The sequence below is a fragment of the Sitophilus oryzae genome, unplaced genomic scaffold, assembly GCF_002938485.1.
Source record: "Sitophilus oryzae breed Bouriz unplaced genomic scaffold, Soryzae_2.0 scaffold_947_pilon_pilon, whole genome shotgun sequence".
Classification (NCBI taxonomy): domain Eukaryota; kingdom Metazoa; phylum Arthropoda; class Insecta; order Coleoptera; family Curculionidae; genus Sitophilus; species Sitophilus oryzae.
The window spans coordinates 325,375-341,832 of record NW_022147580.1 but is presented as its reverse complement, the minus strand read 5'-3'; the positions used below and the strand labels follow the sequence as shown (position 1 = coordinate 341,832).

The window sequence follows — 16,458 nt, the reverse complement described above, 5'->3', positions numbered from 1 at the left end:
TATTATTTTTAACTGAGAAGAAGGTTCATGATCAGGTAAATTTTCCGAACTCACTTGATAACCATTTTGCCAAATTATAAGCCAGAACCTACCCAGCCGAAACAATTGCGCGCATAGACTTCATCCGGTTTATGAATTTTGGCCAAAGCATACAATTTTGGTAATGAGGGATTGGATACTTGCAATTTCCTCTTTAAAGAAAGATCAATAAGTGTGTTACATTCTTTTAGAGTTTTTTTAACGTCTGCTACCATCTTAGACAAAGGATTCTTTTTCAAATTTATGTAGGGCTTCTAAAGTATTTACAAGAGAGGCTTGTAGAAATCAGTTATCAAAAAATATCGTTTCAAGTAATTCATTAAAATCTAACAAAGAGCACAATATTGTCAAGAGTTTGCGTAACAAAGATTGTTTCTATCTAAAAGCTGATAAGGGAAATAAGGTTATTATATTAGATAAAAAAGACTATTACGATAAGGTTACCAACTTAATCGATAATGGCCCCTACATAAATTTGAAAAAGAATCCTTTGTCTAAGATGGTAGCAGACGTTAAAAAAACTCTAAAAGAATGTAACACACTTATTGATCTTTCTTTAAAGAGGAAATTGCAAGTATCCAATCCCTCATTACCAAAATTGTATGCTATGCCAAAAATTCATAAACCGGACAAGTCTATGCGCCCAATTGTTTCGGCTGTAGGTTCTCCGGCTTATAATTTGGCAAAATGGTTATCAAGGGAGTTCGAAAATTTACCTGATCATGAACCTTCTTTCTCAGTTAAAAATAATATTGAATTCATTAACAAAATTAAAGATATAACATTGCATGAAGGGCAAATTTTGGTCTCCTTTGATGTATCTTCGTTGTTCCTAAGTGTTCCAATTCCACATACTTTAGGCTACTTGAAGGAATTACTGAACGCAAATGGTCTCGACAACAAAACTGTCAGTGAATATATTGAGCTTACATCGTTATGTATGAAACAAAATTGTTTTCAATTTAATAACAACTTTTTTGAACAGCGGAAGGTACAAGCAATGGGTAATCCATTGTCTCCATTTTTAGCTAATTTATTCATGAGTAGGTTTGAAGTGGAGGCTAAGAATCAGTTTGAGTATTTTCCAAGAGTATGGTTTAGGTATGTGGATGATATTTTTGCTGTTTTTGACACACATTCAGACACCATAGATAATTTTATTTCTAAGTTAAATAATCGTTTTCTTTCATTAAATTTACGCATGAAATTGAGAACAACGACAGATTACCATTTCTAGATGTATTAGTTATTAGAAATACTAATAATTGCCTGAATTTGATATCTATAGGGAAAAATACGACCACACGCAGATATATTCCTAATGAATCACATCATAGTGTTGAACATAAAATGGCTAGTTTAAATTTCTTAGTTCATAGATTACTTAGTTTCCCACTTTCCAACGAAAGATATGAAATAGAAAGAGATTGCATTAGGAATGTAGCTGAGTGTAATGGATATTCTCCTTCACTAGTTAATAAATTAATTAGAAAACGTATAAACCGGACAAGTCTATGCGCCCAATTGTTTCGGCTGTAGGTTCTCCGACTTATAATTTGGCAAAATGGTTATCAAGGGAGTTCGAAAATTTACCTGATCATGAACCTTCTTTCTCAGTTAAAAATAATATTGAATTCATTAACAAAATTAAAGATATAACATTGCATGAAGGGGAAATTTTGGTCTCCTTTGATGTATCTTCGTTGTTCCTAAGTGTTCCAATTCCACATACTTTAGGCTACTTGAAGGAATTACTGAACGCAAATGGTGTCGACAACAAAACTGTCAGTGAATATATTGAGCTTATATATATTAATTATATATATATATATATATAATATATATATATATATATATATATATATATATATATATATATATATATATATATATATATATATATATATATATATATATATATATATATATATTCCTAATGAATCACATCATAGTGTTGAACATAAAATGGCTAGTTTAAATTTCTTAGTTCATAGATTACTTAGTTTCCCACTTTCCAACGAAAGATATGAAATAGAAAGAGATTGCATTAGGAATGTAGCTGAGTGTAATGGATATTCTCCTTCACTAGTTAATAAATTAATTAGAAAACGTAGGTATAGGTTAATGATTTCTGAAAATTCGACTTTTCAAGTGGAGAAAGATAGGTCTAAATATTTTTCGATACCGTTTGATAGAGAGTTATCCCGTGGTTTAAAAAGAATTTTTAAGAATGTCAATTATAAACTTTTGTATAGTGCTAATAATAAATTACAACAATTATTAGGTAATCCAAAAGATAAAACACCTCCACTGGAAAGGTCGGGTATTTATGAAATTTCTTGTAAAGATTGTAATCAGAAATATGTTGGGCAAACTAGAAGATCAATATTAACTAGATTTAAAGAACATTTAGCTCAGATAAGATATGGTAGACCGGATAAATCTTGCGTTGCCGAACATATTGTTGATAATGAACATTGTATAGATCTTAATAATTTAAAATTAATTAAACAAGTCTCAAATTACAGGCAATTAGATGCATATGAAAGCATCAGAATTAATAAATGTAAAGATAGTATGAACAGAGTCAACGGTCCAATTCCTTCCGAAGTTCTTTGTTCCTACTACTCTAGTGGCGGAAATCTAACTGTTACGCTCAGTTGGCTCTGACTCGGTTGGCTAGATTTTGCCACGCCCACTCGGTGCCCACTGAGCGAGTATATAAACGCTCAACTTGTAGATTGTACTTCAGTTTATAATCATCTGCTGATGATGCTAACATGGTTAGCGAAACGCGCGTCCAGTGTAAAATAAAAGTGTTTTGGTGTATTGTGGTGATTTTGTGTTTTTATTTTTTTTTATTTTGATCTATATCATCTTTAGTTTTTTTTTAGTGAATTTTGGCAGTGTCTGTATGGAATGTGCAGATGCATTGAGTTTCTTAGTGGCGTGCATAGCGAGATGATGATTGCTCTGTTTTGTTAGCTTTTTCTGGTTTTTAGTCCAGGTGTATTGTTTCGCGAGCAATTACACCACTTTTTTGATTTAGAATAACTGTCAGTGAGATAGTTGTTAGTTTGGTTTTGCCCGATGAGTTGTCATGGAGACAATTTCATCATTTTAGTCCCTCATGTATAGTTTAGTTTAGCTCGTTAGTTTTATTTAGCCCTACAGTTTACTTGCGTTCAGCAATTGTGTTTTTTTGAGTCTGGCTTTGAGCAGTGTCGTGTTTGACATTTTTGTGATTTTTGACTTTACAGTTTTCTGTAAGTCTTTGAGTTTGTTTGATTGTCATTTTTAGATGTATTCTTTTTAGTTTCGATCTATGGCTATTACCTAGCCTATGGTCGTGGTTTGTGGCCTGTATCCGCTCTACATGGTGGGCGAGTTGAGTGTGCTACTGGTTAGTTGCATACTCAACAGTAAAGAATAGCCATGTACGGGTTCCTCGTGACGGTAAGAGTCCGTCAAATGCCACCGTAGTATGTGAGTCTCAGAACATCGAGAGTGTTGGAAATTCGTTCCATACCCTTATCCACATACTACGTATATGGTATTGCGTGTGTGGTGTTGTGTGGGTGATGTTGCGTATGTGGTACTACGTTAATAGTGCTACATATGTGGTATTACCTGTACAGCATTACTTCATCGTAATACCTATTTAATAGGTTTTACTTTAGTAAGTAAAACCAATATTTATTCATTTTTTAAATTGATTCGATTGACATACCTGGTTAGGGTTCCGTCGCCATTTGCTTGACAGGGCGTTGACCTTCCGTCGACCACCCTAGGCGATGCGTATTTTGTTTTTTCTTTCTTTCTGAGCTAAGGCTCAGAAGGTTTTTAGTTGTATTTTTTTTATGTAGAGTCATTTTGGGGTATCGTTATAGATATGCTCTATTTATCCCATTTTAGTTGATGTACACTACAGTGCATCCCCTCGTGCTGACAGATGTAGGGTATTATTTTTCCATATTCATTTCATTTTGATCTTTCTTTGCAGTTCTGTCTCTTGGTGATTATCTCTGGTTTTTGTTGTTGTTGGTTCCAGTCACTGCGTTGGAGAGAAGGGTTGAGCTAGTGCAAATTTTGTTGAGGTGTTTAGGCTCGGTTAGCTTTCTTCAGCCTCTGTTGCTCTAGTCTGTAATTCCTTGTCTGACGTTGTTAGTATGATACATTCCGTGTGAGAGAAGGTTTGAGCTGGAACAGTATATTTGTCTGGTTGTCTTGGTCTTGTAGTACCGACCGTCGTCAACCTTTAACTGCTCTAGTTCCATATAATTCCTTGTCTGGCGTTGTTAGTATTGTTCATTCCGTTTGAGAGAGGGTTGGTACTGGCACAGTAAATTTGTTTGGTTGTTTTAGTTTTAGGTTACCGGCCATTATATACCTCTATATGCTCTAGTAGTGTAGTGTTCCTTCTCTGGCGTAGTTGATCTGACATGAACTAGAATGTTGGTTTCAGAAACTATCACCAAGATTATAAACCGAGACGTATCGATACCATGAATGGATCGACGTTCTCTTTAATGATTGTTGAGTCGCGTTGTTTTAGAACAAAGCGTTATTAATTTTGAGTCTGCAGCTGTCTAGTCTGAATTATCGATAATTTACACCTATATCGTTATAAAACACCTAACTGTAGCAGTATTTATTAATCTTGCGTACCACACTAGCAGATGTACCTCCGTATTATTTTATATTAGCAGAACAATGACTCGAGTATCTCTGTACTTTACGGCGTATCCAGTAACCAGCAGCTTTAGTAATTTTACACCTTTAAATTTTTTAAGATCTCCAGCGTCATGTATTCTGAAATTTACGAAGTAGTTCTCTTCTTTTGACTTTTTTTACTATTCCCAGATTTGTGAAAGAAAGTGCACCTTACAGGTCCATTTCTTTTCTTTTTTCGAGGAGGGCAGTGTAACGTTTTTAGTTCGTTACATGTCTTTGATTATGATATATGATGTCTGGGCACAACCCTGTTATTGTTTGGCACAACCCTGTTATTGTTTGACACAACCCTGGTATCGTTCTGTGGGAGCGCGCGCTGTCAACATCGCTTCTGTCAATTCTCTGTGATCTAACTTCACTTTTGGTTGGACCGTTTGGCCTCTTAGACGCCATTAGTCCCAGTGTTGAGAAATGGTGGTCATTTAAATCTGGCTGTATTATCTGAATCAGCTGCCATTTCGAAGCTACAGGTAAAGCTGAGTTATTTTCCTTTTAGATTCGATATTATTAGTGAATATTTTTAGGGTAGAGTTACGGATGTCCCAACTTGTATTTGCATTTGGCTGGCACGTTGGCGTCCCTTTGCTTTTGTCCTCCAGAATGTCATTTGGAAGAAAGGACAGATTGTTTATTATTTATTGAGCCCTCGGAAGTATTTCGAGGTAGGTTCATTTTGTTTATTAGACGGTGTTTGATTTTAAACAAGAGTTTCGTGTTCTTAGGGTCTTACGGACGGACATTGCCTTACGGACAAGTGTCCAAGATATGGACTATTTTTCAAGGTCCTAGTAGTGTTCTCTTGTGCCACTATCTTATGGACGGATGTCCCATGGACAAGTGTCCCCAGTAGGATTGATTTGTCTTACACATAGAGTGCCCCAGCGTGGATGTGGCTTGAGGCCCCGTGCTGCTTCACCCCCCATTTCTAAGCCTGGATCGCCGACAGACAGTACAGAGATGCTAGACCTCCTCGCGCTGCTACTGTTTGAAGCAGGGTTACATAAAAGAACAGCTAAGTGTATATTTAAGTTCTAGTTTTGCATTTAACATCTAAAATGTTTTCAGTCTTAAACAGTAACGTACATTTTAAATAATATCGTACAGACTATATTTAGTGGTTATCGTACAGACTATATTAGTTATTATTAAGAACATTTATGTCGATTCAGTAGTTACAATGTGATTTAGATTTTAGGTTTCATTATATTACGCCTTCTAATAGTATTACTTTCTATAGATATTATTATTGCGCTATATTAACAGATAATAACGAGACATAAATTCTAGAATCTACAGGTTGCAATATATCAGATTTAACACCGCATAAAATTTGCCAATTTAAATAAAGTAATGCTACTTTTCTTATATTTTCTATAACGTTACACGCATTGTATTTTTTCATAGTCTTTTCATAGAACATATTTAATATTATTTACATACATAGTTTTACTCAACAAATAACCACCTATAATAATTATTATAATTGTACAATGCTATTTACCATCAGAATTCATCATGAATAAATATAGTCATTAGTTTTAAGTAATATACAACTGTGTTTTCTTTCTCTGTACATGCCTGGCGCCCAATACCTATGTATCTTTTGTTAATTATTACTGATTAATTTTCTGTCTAGTGAAATACCTTATCCACGACTGCTCTCCGATGAAAAGCTGCCGTTCGCAGTGGTAGTGGTTTAAAAAACGCTACAAGGTATTCACTGAATTCGATTTCAATTAAAAGTTCAATGATTATAATATAAGTAGAATAGGTATAGATTATGCATTAGAGTCATTTATTTCAACAATTATACTTCGAAAAAAAAAATAAATAAAAAAAGAATTTATAACTAAGAGTTCTCTAAAATTACTAAAATAAAAATAATGTGGTAGATTTGCGTTCTTATGAAACAGATGAAATGGTGTTCGTAGGTTTAGAACCAGGAATTAAACAACCTTTTTTTAAATTACCGACGTTTCGACGTGTATTTTCGTCTTTATGAAGGCTGCAATACAGAGAAAAAACCTACTTAGAATATAAATTAATATTATAGCTCAGAATTCTTATACATATACCGGGTGCGTCTCAAAAGTGGCTCACCCCATTTCATATGTCAACTTTTAACATATTCTCTCAAAAACAAATTGTATTTTAAATTTCAATCTAGACTGTAATGGCTGTGTTAAAAACACTAATTTTTAATCAAAGAGCCATGGAAAAATAGATTTGATCGTCTAATGTTTTTAGTGTATGTCATAATATATTAACATACAAAATCTCGTCGTTTTATCTAAAAAAATAAAAAAAGTTATAGGGGTGAGCCATTTTTGAGACGCACCCGGTATAGGAAAAAATAGAAATAAGAATTCTGAGCTTTAATATTGTTTTTATATTCCAAGTAGGGTATAAGTAGTATTCTAGTCCCTTGATTTTTTCTCTGTATTGCAGCGTTAAGCTTGATTTTCATGCGTCCGTTATCCGTTGATACTATCGATGGGCCGACGCGGCGACGGCGCGCGCTCTGATTGAAGGTAGCGTTTACGCGCCACTTTTCATCGTAAATTTTTTACTCCAGCCCGTCAACGCAACGGAGAAAGATTGTATGATAACGGATGTTTTGACACTTTTTTGACAAATTTAAGGTAACCTTAAAAAAAATAAAATGGTACAAGAACTAGCAACGTCGGGAAATCGAGAATTTTAAGAAAGCTGGTTCTATAATACCTATATCTTTTGCTATGCTCTCCTGACCAAAGTGCGGGCCACTGCAGTTCACTGCTATTCATCACATCTGTACAGGGTATCCCATTTTCGTTTTATTGAATTTCTGCTTTCGTTTATGAGTAGAGATACAATGATGCAATTTTTTTATTACTTTGCTATTTTTTTCACAAAATTAAATATGCTACCCAAGCAGCATTTGGACGTCGGGGCAACGTCGTGTCACGAGACCAAACGTCGGGACGTAACGTCGGCACAACCTCGTGCCAACCCTAATCTGCACTAGTTTTGAGAATAATTTTTGGGTTGAAATGACGTTGGATACCGACGTTGGCTAGCAGCCTAATTTAGTACAAACTGCAACGTTGTTTAAAATTCTAATTCACAGAAATACAAAACTATAATAATATGGCGTCTAAGTCGCGTTTTATCCTAAATTGGGATAATTATAGTAAAAATATTATTTTTATGATTTAGTTAGAGACAGGGAAATAGTGAAGTAATAGGGAAACTCGCGGGGGTGTAGTGGCATTTTATGTTAAAAACACGATAACATTTAAGATTCTAGATATACCTGCCAGTAATAATAAATCAATTGAACATTTGTGGACATCAGTTAAATTGGGAAATAAAAAGGTATGCCTGGGATCATTGTAAAGACCGCCTAGTGAGAATCTTTACAGTTTTTTGGATATTCTAGAGTCAATGTTAATTTCTTTTATCCCTGAACATGATTATGTACTTTTTGGTGGCGATATAAATGTTGATATGTCTGTGAGTAATAACGGTTCGCAACTTGTAAATAGTTTTCTTGAAAAATATAGTTTAAATCAAATTATTACAGAACCAACCCGCATAACTGAAAACTCAAGTACTTTAATTGATATTATCGTGACTTCAGTTACAGATTTATTGGATAATGTGTGCGTAATTCCTATGGATGATATCTCTGATTACTCGTTAGTCTCCTGCTCGATTAAATTTAAAAAAGAAAAAGTGTCTCCGTTCATATACACCTTTCGTGATTTCTCTAATTTTAATTTTAATCTGTTTCTTGAACACTTACATAACTTGAATTGGGATGATATATATAAATTTGAAGATGTAAATGGGATAGTTGAATTTTGGAATGCTAATATTGATAGTATATTCAATGAGTTTGCGCCTCTTAAGACGGTACAAATTACAAAAAAAAAACCTGCACCCTGGTTAACAGATAACATTAAGCTTATGATGCGTTTGAGAGATCAAGCTTTACAAAAATATAAACATAGCAAGTCACAGTTGGCCTGGGATTACTATAAAGAGTTGAGGAATATGGTTAACCACTCTGTAAAAATGGAAAAGAGGGGATATTTGCTTTATAAATTTCAAACTAATCCTAAAGAATTCTGGAAGACCCTCAGATATTTAAATATTAGTAAGTCCAATACATTGCCTCAATTTGAGTGTGATCCTGATACTTTTAACAACCATTTCTTAGGTGTTTCTCCCAATAACATGCAAGAAAACCCTCAAATTACTTTTGATATTTTAGATCGCTATGAGAATCAACGTAAAATTCCCGAAATTGGAGAATTTTCCTTTAACACAGTTTCACCTGAGGATGTTTTTAAAACCGTTGGCCTTCTGAGGAGCAATGCCATGGGTTCAGACAAGTTCAGATAACCATACCATGAAAATGCTCAATTGTCTTTTTCCTACTCTTACCGTATATTTAACACACATTGTAAATACCTGTTTGGTTAGCGAAACTTTTCCTGATGTTTGGAAGCAGGCTAATATAATACCTATACCTAAAAACAATAACCCTACGAAAATTTCACATTTTAGGCCTATTAGTATTTTGCCAACCATTTCGAAAGTACTAGAGAAAGTTATTTCACAGCAAGTGAGAGAATATATATCGCAAACTAATATTTTACCTCCTATTCAGTCCGGATTTGTTCCAAAGCATAGTACATGTACTGCACTCCTAAAAGTGTCGGACGATATTTTCACTGCTACGGATAAAGATTTAAACACTTGTTTAATTTTACTCGACTATAGTAAGGCGTTTGATAATTTAAACCACTGTTTATTATGTAAAAAGTTATATTATTTTGGAATGTCTAAAAAAGCTGTACAATTTTTTACAAATTATCTTTGCCTTAGAAAACAAAGAGTTGTTTTCAATCATAAAATTTCAGAAGTGAGGCTAACTGGTAGGGGCGTTCCGCAGGGTAGTATCTTGGGTCCTCTTTTATACGTAATATATACATCTGATTTCAATAGTTACTTAAAATATTGCAATGTTCACTTGTACGCTGATGGTTCTCAACTTATTTGTCTTTTCCACCAAATGAATGGAACATGGCAGGGAAGAAAATAAATGAGGATCTCAAGATTATTTCTAATGTGTCTAAAGCCCATTATCTCACTCTGAACGAGTCTAAAACTGAAGTCTTGCTGTTCGGTAAAAACAACTATTTACTTCAAACTAATAATCAGTTCTCTATTGTTTTGAACAACCGTATCCTTAATTTTACGAACAGCTGCCGCAATTTGGGATTATATTTCGATACTGACTTAAGATTTTCAACACATGTTAAACATATATTAAAAAATGCATATATGAAATTTAAATTACTTTATAAATACAGAGACTTCTTAGCACACTAATTAAACTCCGTTTATGCGACTCTTTAATTCTTTCAATTATTTCATATTGTGACGTAGTTTATTGGCCTGCTCTGCGTTTAGTTGATCGACATTCATTACAAAAATTACAGAACGCTTGTGTAAGATACTCTTATAACCTACGGAAATTTGATCACATTTTGGATTGCTTTAGGGAGTCTCACTGGCTTAATTTGGACGAGAGATTTATTATGCATATGGCCTGTATGGTTTTTAGAATTAATGAATCCCAAACACCAATTTATCTATTTGAGAAATTGTCTAAGCGAAACGATACGCATAACTATCCTACTAGATCAGGCGCGTTGTACACTGTTCCTAGGCATGTCTCAGCTTTGTTCCAGCGTTCATTTTCCTATAATGCGCTCCGAGTTTACAATGATATTTCCAACGAAATCGGACACCCTTCTGGCATTCAGTCTTTTAAAAAGAGAGTGAAGGGCTATGTGATGGGAGAGCGTGTGTTGAAAGACTAATATTTAAACTTATGTTCAATTTTTTTTCTCACTTCTTTCATATTACCTTATTTTTTATATATATTTTGTAATTAATTATTGAATAATGTAGGTCTTTAATCATATTTCTGTAATAACTTCATTAATCATTTTACTACTCTTTTCTTACATATTTTTTTTTTGATGGTTGCGTGGAAGAGCACAAATGTGAACGTCGCCATCTTTATTATTTTAATTTGTATACAATTGTTTATATACCTAATAATGACATTTTGAATTGAATTGAATTGAATATGCCAGATGGCAGTAAAGGAAAACAAAACAAAAGTATTTAAGTGTGGAGGATGTTTGAAGATCATAATTATTGAAACACTTTAACCGACTCTGTAACTCGTTACCCAAGGCAAAACAGTTAAACGCAAACAACTTTATTGATAAATGTGTTGTTTCAACTTTGAAAAATACTAATGGGCCTTAAAATTAAAGAAGTTGTAAAAAATTTCTTGAATTTTTTTTTAGTAAAATGAGAATAATTTATTCGCAGTCGAAAAAATTGTTTCCGCGTTTTGTGCGTTTTGTTTAGGATCAAAATCGAAATCTAAACAACGTTGGAACAGACGACGTTTGCATAACGTTGGAATAGGTCCTGAAAGTGACGTCGGAAAACTCTTTATTGCCCAACATTGTAACTACGTTGTCCGAATCACCTAAAGATCACTTAAGCAAAAAAGGTTACAAGTTACAAGACAACGTTTATTCGACGTCGCAGAAGCTTTTACTTTGTTGTAGTACTAGTTCAACGTCGGCATAACGTTACAACAATGTCTACATTTATTTTAATACCCAAGGTATGGAGCTAACTATTTTTTGTAACTAATCCAACGTTGTGTTTAGTAAACATGTGGTCGCAAGTCGTGAAAATGCTACTTGGGTACACTTGTGTTTGTCATAGCCTCCTTAATTTCTGAGATAGAGGGCAAATTTGTGACTCGCAGTGGCGAATATATGATGCGCGGTAGTGAACGCAACGTCTGCCGGCAGCCACACGGTTCGCACTCTGTTCAGGAGAGCATAGCAAAAGATATATCAAAGAACCAGCTTTCTTACAATTATGAATAATTCTCTCTGGAAAACGTTGAACAGCGAAATATATAAAAAAATATAAAATGACACCAATCACAAGAAAATCGTATAACTGATGAACGGAGGCATGAAAATGCAATAATTTTAAAATCTACGTAATTTTCTAACCTGTCGAACTCTTTAAATTCAACCAATGAAATTAATATCGTATCGTCGTATCATCGGATAACGGATGCATGAAAATCAAGTTTTAATAGAGACGACAATACACGTCGAAACGTCGTCGCGTCGGCAATTTTTTTTAAAAAAAGGTTGTTTAATTCCTGGTCCTAAACCAGCTAATGCCATTTCATAAAAAAATAAGAGCAACAAAATGGGTAAATATTTTAGTAATTTATCTATAAAACACAATACAGATGGTTTTACATTACTACATACAAAGTAATTGAATTCCGAAGGAAAAGTCTCCGAGCACTCCACTAAAGTAGTACAACAATATAGTTTGCAATAAAATAATATTCATGTGTTTCAGAAACATCGCAGTGTATCTCATTTGCATTTCTAAGCTACTGATAAAACAAACTTCAAAAACTTGCACTTATAGAGACACTATAATTAACACCAAATATATAATAAGTATTTTATAAGAAGACTGGTATATATATATATATATATATATATATATATATATATATATATATATATATATATATATATATATATATATATATATATATATATATATATATATATATATATATATATATATATATATATATATATATATATATACTCTTACCTTTGACATTCATCACTTTGGGAAGATTGTCTTCGGAAGTTTCTACAGCGAATCATCTCTTCAGTAGTTGACTGTCTTCGAAAGCCTCTTGCAATTAGAATTTCTTCCGTTGTAGATTGTCGTCTTATAGCTGGGCGATAATTTTCGCTAGTTGGCGGTGGACCTCTTGCACTTGGGCTAGGATCTCTTGATGAACAGCTAGAACTATCAGGAGATCTGCAATATTTAGAACGTACATTCATTCTAATTTTTGAAAAGTAAGTTAAGGTAATATGCCTGGTTGTATAGGCTTGGTGCATTTCAGTTGATTTCAACAAATTCCGACTGCAGCGCTTCAACGGCAGAAATCAGAAATTATCAGAATGTACTTAACGCCGCCGTCATGTTGATCGCATTGAATAATATTGAAATCGTGGTTTTGTTAAAATATTTAAGTATTTTAGTTTTTTGCTAGTGCAGTTATTGAGACTATAAAACACTCAGGTACAAGAGGTTTCAATGAAAAAGAATTCGAACTAGGCGTAGTGTTGTGTTGTGAAAATTTCAAATGTTAATAAAATTGCCGAAAAAATGTTAACGCGTAAAGGAGAGGGTAATTAGGGCGTGCGTTGTTGGGTGCAATAACATTCAATAACTCAACTTTACCGGATATTCAACTCTCCCGAAACAACATTTTATAGCCTCATAGTATCTTACACCGATTTGATCAAAAGCAAAAATGGATTCAAGCAGTTCGGCGAAACAAGTGAGTAAACAAAGTGCTCGCTACATAATCAAAAAATTAAATAGATATATACCAGAGTACCTAAACCGACGAGTAGCGACAGTCCCGTTTTCAATTTTCTTTGCGGCTGCGCGAAATAAGTAGGTTATCTGTCATACGAAGAAGTGAAGTTGCCACTGTTGCCATTTATCAAATATCTCTATATACTTTATTTCAAGTATACCTCAGGCAACGAATCGCTTTTTTAATTATTTATTAGCAGTAAGATATTTTATACATTCAAATTTAGAAATAAGGATAAAACAAAACAAAAAAGATATGTATAAAACTTTATAATTAATTCCACTTCAAATTGTGAGCAGTGTATACCATGTTTATAGGACCACTTCATAAGTTGAGTAGTTAAATACGTAGTCTATCTGTCAAACACGTCAAAAGAGAGAGAAAGAAAATTTGGTCCCACCACATCAAAAGAGCCGACGGTTTCTGTCGCTACTCGGCGATCTACGTACTCTGTATATACTATGAGAGGATAAAATATATTTTGCAATATTAATGGTATACTTTTTTTAATCAACTTGTGATTAAATGTTTTATGAACATTTTCTAAAATTATAATTATGTACCTTTAAAAAATTTCGTTATAGCCGAAATAGTCCCAATTATGCCCCACTAGCAAAACCGGTGATAAAAACCATGCTCGCTACCGTAGGCATTTATACATTTCGTACATGTATACAGCACCTAGCACAATCCCATTAGTCAGATTTGATTTTTATACCAATTAAACTCCGAGTACCATACGCGAGTATGGAATATAAGACAGTGTCATGCGCACTTACGGCATGTACCTGGTAATTATCCTTGCAGCAAAAAGTAACGCCTGACTATAGCTTATCATGCAAGAGTAGCTGTGGCTCCGTGACTGAGGCCATCGCTTCGTAAATCTCACGCCGGACCATAACTATTGATTTTTTTTACAACTGTTTTTATTTTTAAAAAAACTGTAAATATTTAATAGAAATCAAAATGCGGATTGCGTTGGTTTCACTCTTTTTGGTGGTGTTAGTTGCGTTGGTTAAGATGGTTATTTGGTGGGGTTGATTGCGTTGGTTAAGTTAGCTATTTGGTGGGGTTGGTTTGGTTTGGTTGGAAGCGTGATTTTCTGCTACAGCATAACTACAAGGTACATTCCGTAAGTGCATATGGCACTGTCTTACATTCCATGCTCGCGTATGGCACTCGGAGTTTAATTGGTTTAAAATTCTAATTTGACCAACGGGATTGTGCTAGGTGCCGTATACATGTACGGAAGGTATAAATGCCTACCGTAGTTGAACTAATCTAAAAAAAAATAACTGGAATAATAAATTAGACAATTAACAAGTTAGACTTTCTGAAGATATCAAAATATTTACTGTGTATTTTTAGAATTTTCACAAATTATAATTCCTAACAGTTTTAGAATAATTAAATAATTAATTCTTCGTATAATCGCTCTTTAAACCCGTGTATTTGTATATATCACGCTCAATAGTCGAATTCGGGCAATGCCCGAGAAAAATACGCAAATCTAGTTTTGAGCAAGGAATATTTCCCAAACCCAAAAAAATTAATTGTATTCGATTATTTTTTTTCTTATAGTGTGATTTGATTGCATTGGTTTCACTCTTTTTGGTTGGGTTGGTTTAGTTATTTGGCGAGTTGGTTAGCGTGGTTATTTGGAGGGTGTTAATTCATTGGTTAGTTGGTTTTTCGGGGTTGGGAAATATTCCTTGCTGAAAACTAGATTTGCGTCTTTTTTTCGGGCATTGCCCGAATTCGACTATTGAGCGTAGCATATATACTAATTGTTTACGATGATTCTTCGATAGCTCCAGCACCGGCGCGCAGCGCAGAATGCACCAAGCCTATAAGCACATTGCAGGAAAATATATCTACCGATAAGTATATTTTTTACACTTAATATCCCCATTTTAAGATGTAAATGAGTGTCAGTAATCTAATTATAAAATCACAAATACTCAGTATTCATTATTCTCAATAATAATTTTTCAATGATGTTATAAAAATTTGAGATTTTTAAAAAAAGGAATTAATTGGCCTTCAAAGAGCTAATTTCCATTATATGAGGTAAGTTTATCATTTTTATTCTCATGTTTCTCTAGTTATTACTGACTGTTTTTTTTTTATTTTTACTACTTCAGAAATGATTCAATATAGATTTCTAACATAGATTTAGTAAGAACAGATATCACATTGTGCATTTTAACCCGATCAAACAACCGGAGGTTGACTACGTACTGTAAAAACCAACTGAAATAGAGAAGGCGACATTGCCACATCTCAAATTTGCGCCTATCTACTTAGTTTGATTTGCAGAAAAGGTGACTTTAAAACCTTCACCGGATATCAATAAATCTCAATTTCTTAATTAAATTAATAGTTTATTTTTAAAGAAGCATGCGTAATAATATCTTATTAACCAGAGAATATATGCGTTACTATTAAAGGACGTGTTTACTGTTTAATGTGCTGAAACGTCTAGAACTATTGGCAACGTCGCTGCTAGTCTTCCAGAATGAAATGAGCCGTCCTTCCCACCACCCCTCGCGACGGATCTTGGTCCGTTATAGCGTACTACGTTTAGCTTACGGTGTGTTTGAAGTCGGAATCAAGGCCGAAGTGAACTTTTCAGTGGTTTTCAGTAGTTTTTGTTTTTGTTTAACGTACTTTTGAATCTGCAAATTTTCAATATGGTAGGACAGCGTCAAATGTGTGGAAAAATAAGCTCAAATTACCCGAATTTGTCTTTTCACAGGTAGGTATTGTTTCCGCCCTAATCGTACATAGGCGTCCCACAAGGGAGCCTCTCAAAATTAAAATAATTTCTAATTATATTTGTTGAATTTTGATCTATTAAAACAAGAACGTAGTAGCCGGTAATTGAATTATAATTCGTCTCAATTACTACCTAACTGTTGTAGATCATAACAAATTTGAATATAAACGTTGCATTTGAAACTTTATTATATGCCAGAAAGTAACATTTTTTTTAATTGAGTTATATTTTGGTCATTATATACGATATTCTAAAGGAATTTTGCTCAACAAATAAACAAAGGTGTTTACCCGACCTTTTTTACATTTTATTGCTTAATTATATCTTGTATCTGCCCCTTCGGTCTTGTTTAGACAAGTTTTTACCACCGTACAATACAAAT

The 16,458-nt window shown here is 33.7% G+C and overlaps 1 protein-coding gene across 2 annotated transcripts in view; it reads right to left on the bottom strand.

The window, feature by feature from the left end:
* Positions 1-16,458, bottom strand: part of LOC115891057 — a 329,806-nt gene that overhangs the window by 150,231 nt on the left and 163,117 nt on the right. For both annotated transcript variants that reach the window (XM_030911456.1, XM_030911455.1), the window contains one exon: positions 12,511-12,726. In XM_030911456.1, coding sequence (XP_030767316.1) covers positions 12,511-12,726 — 216 coding nt within the window. The remainder of the gene's footprint in view (positions 1-12,510; positions 12,727-16,458) is intronic.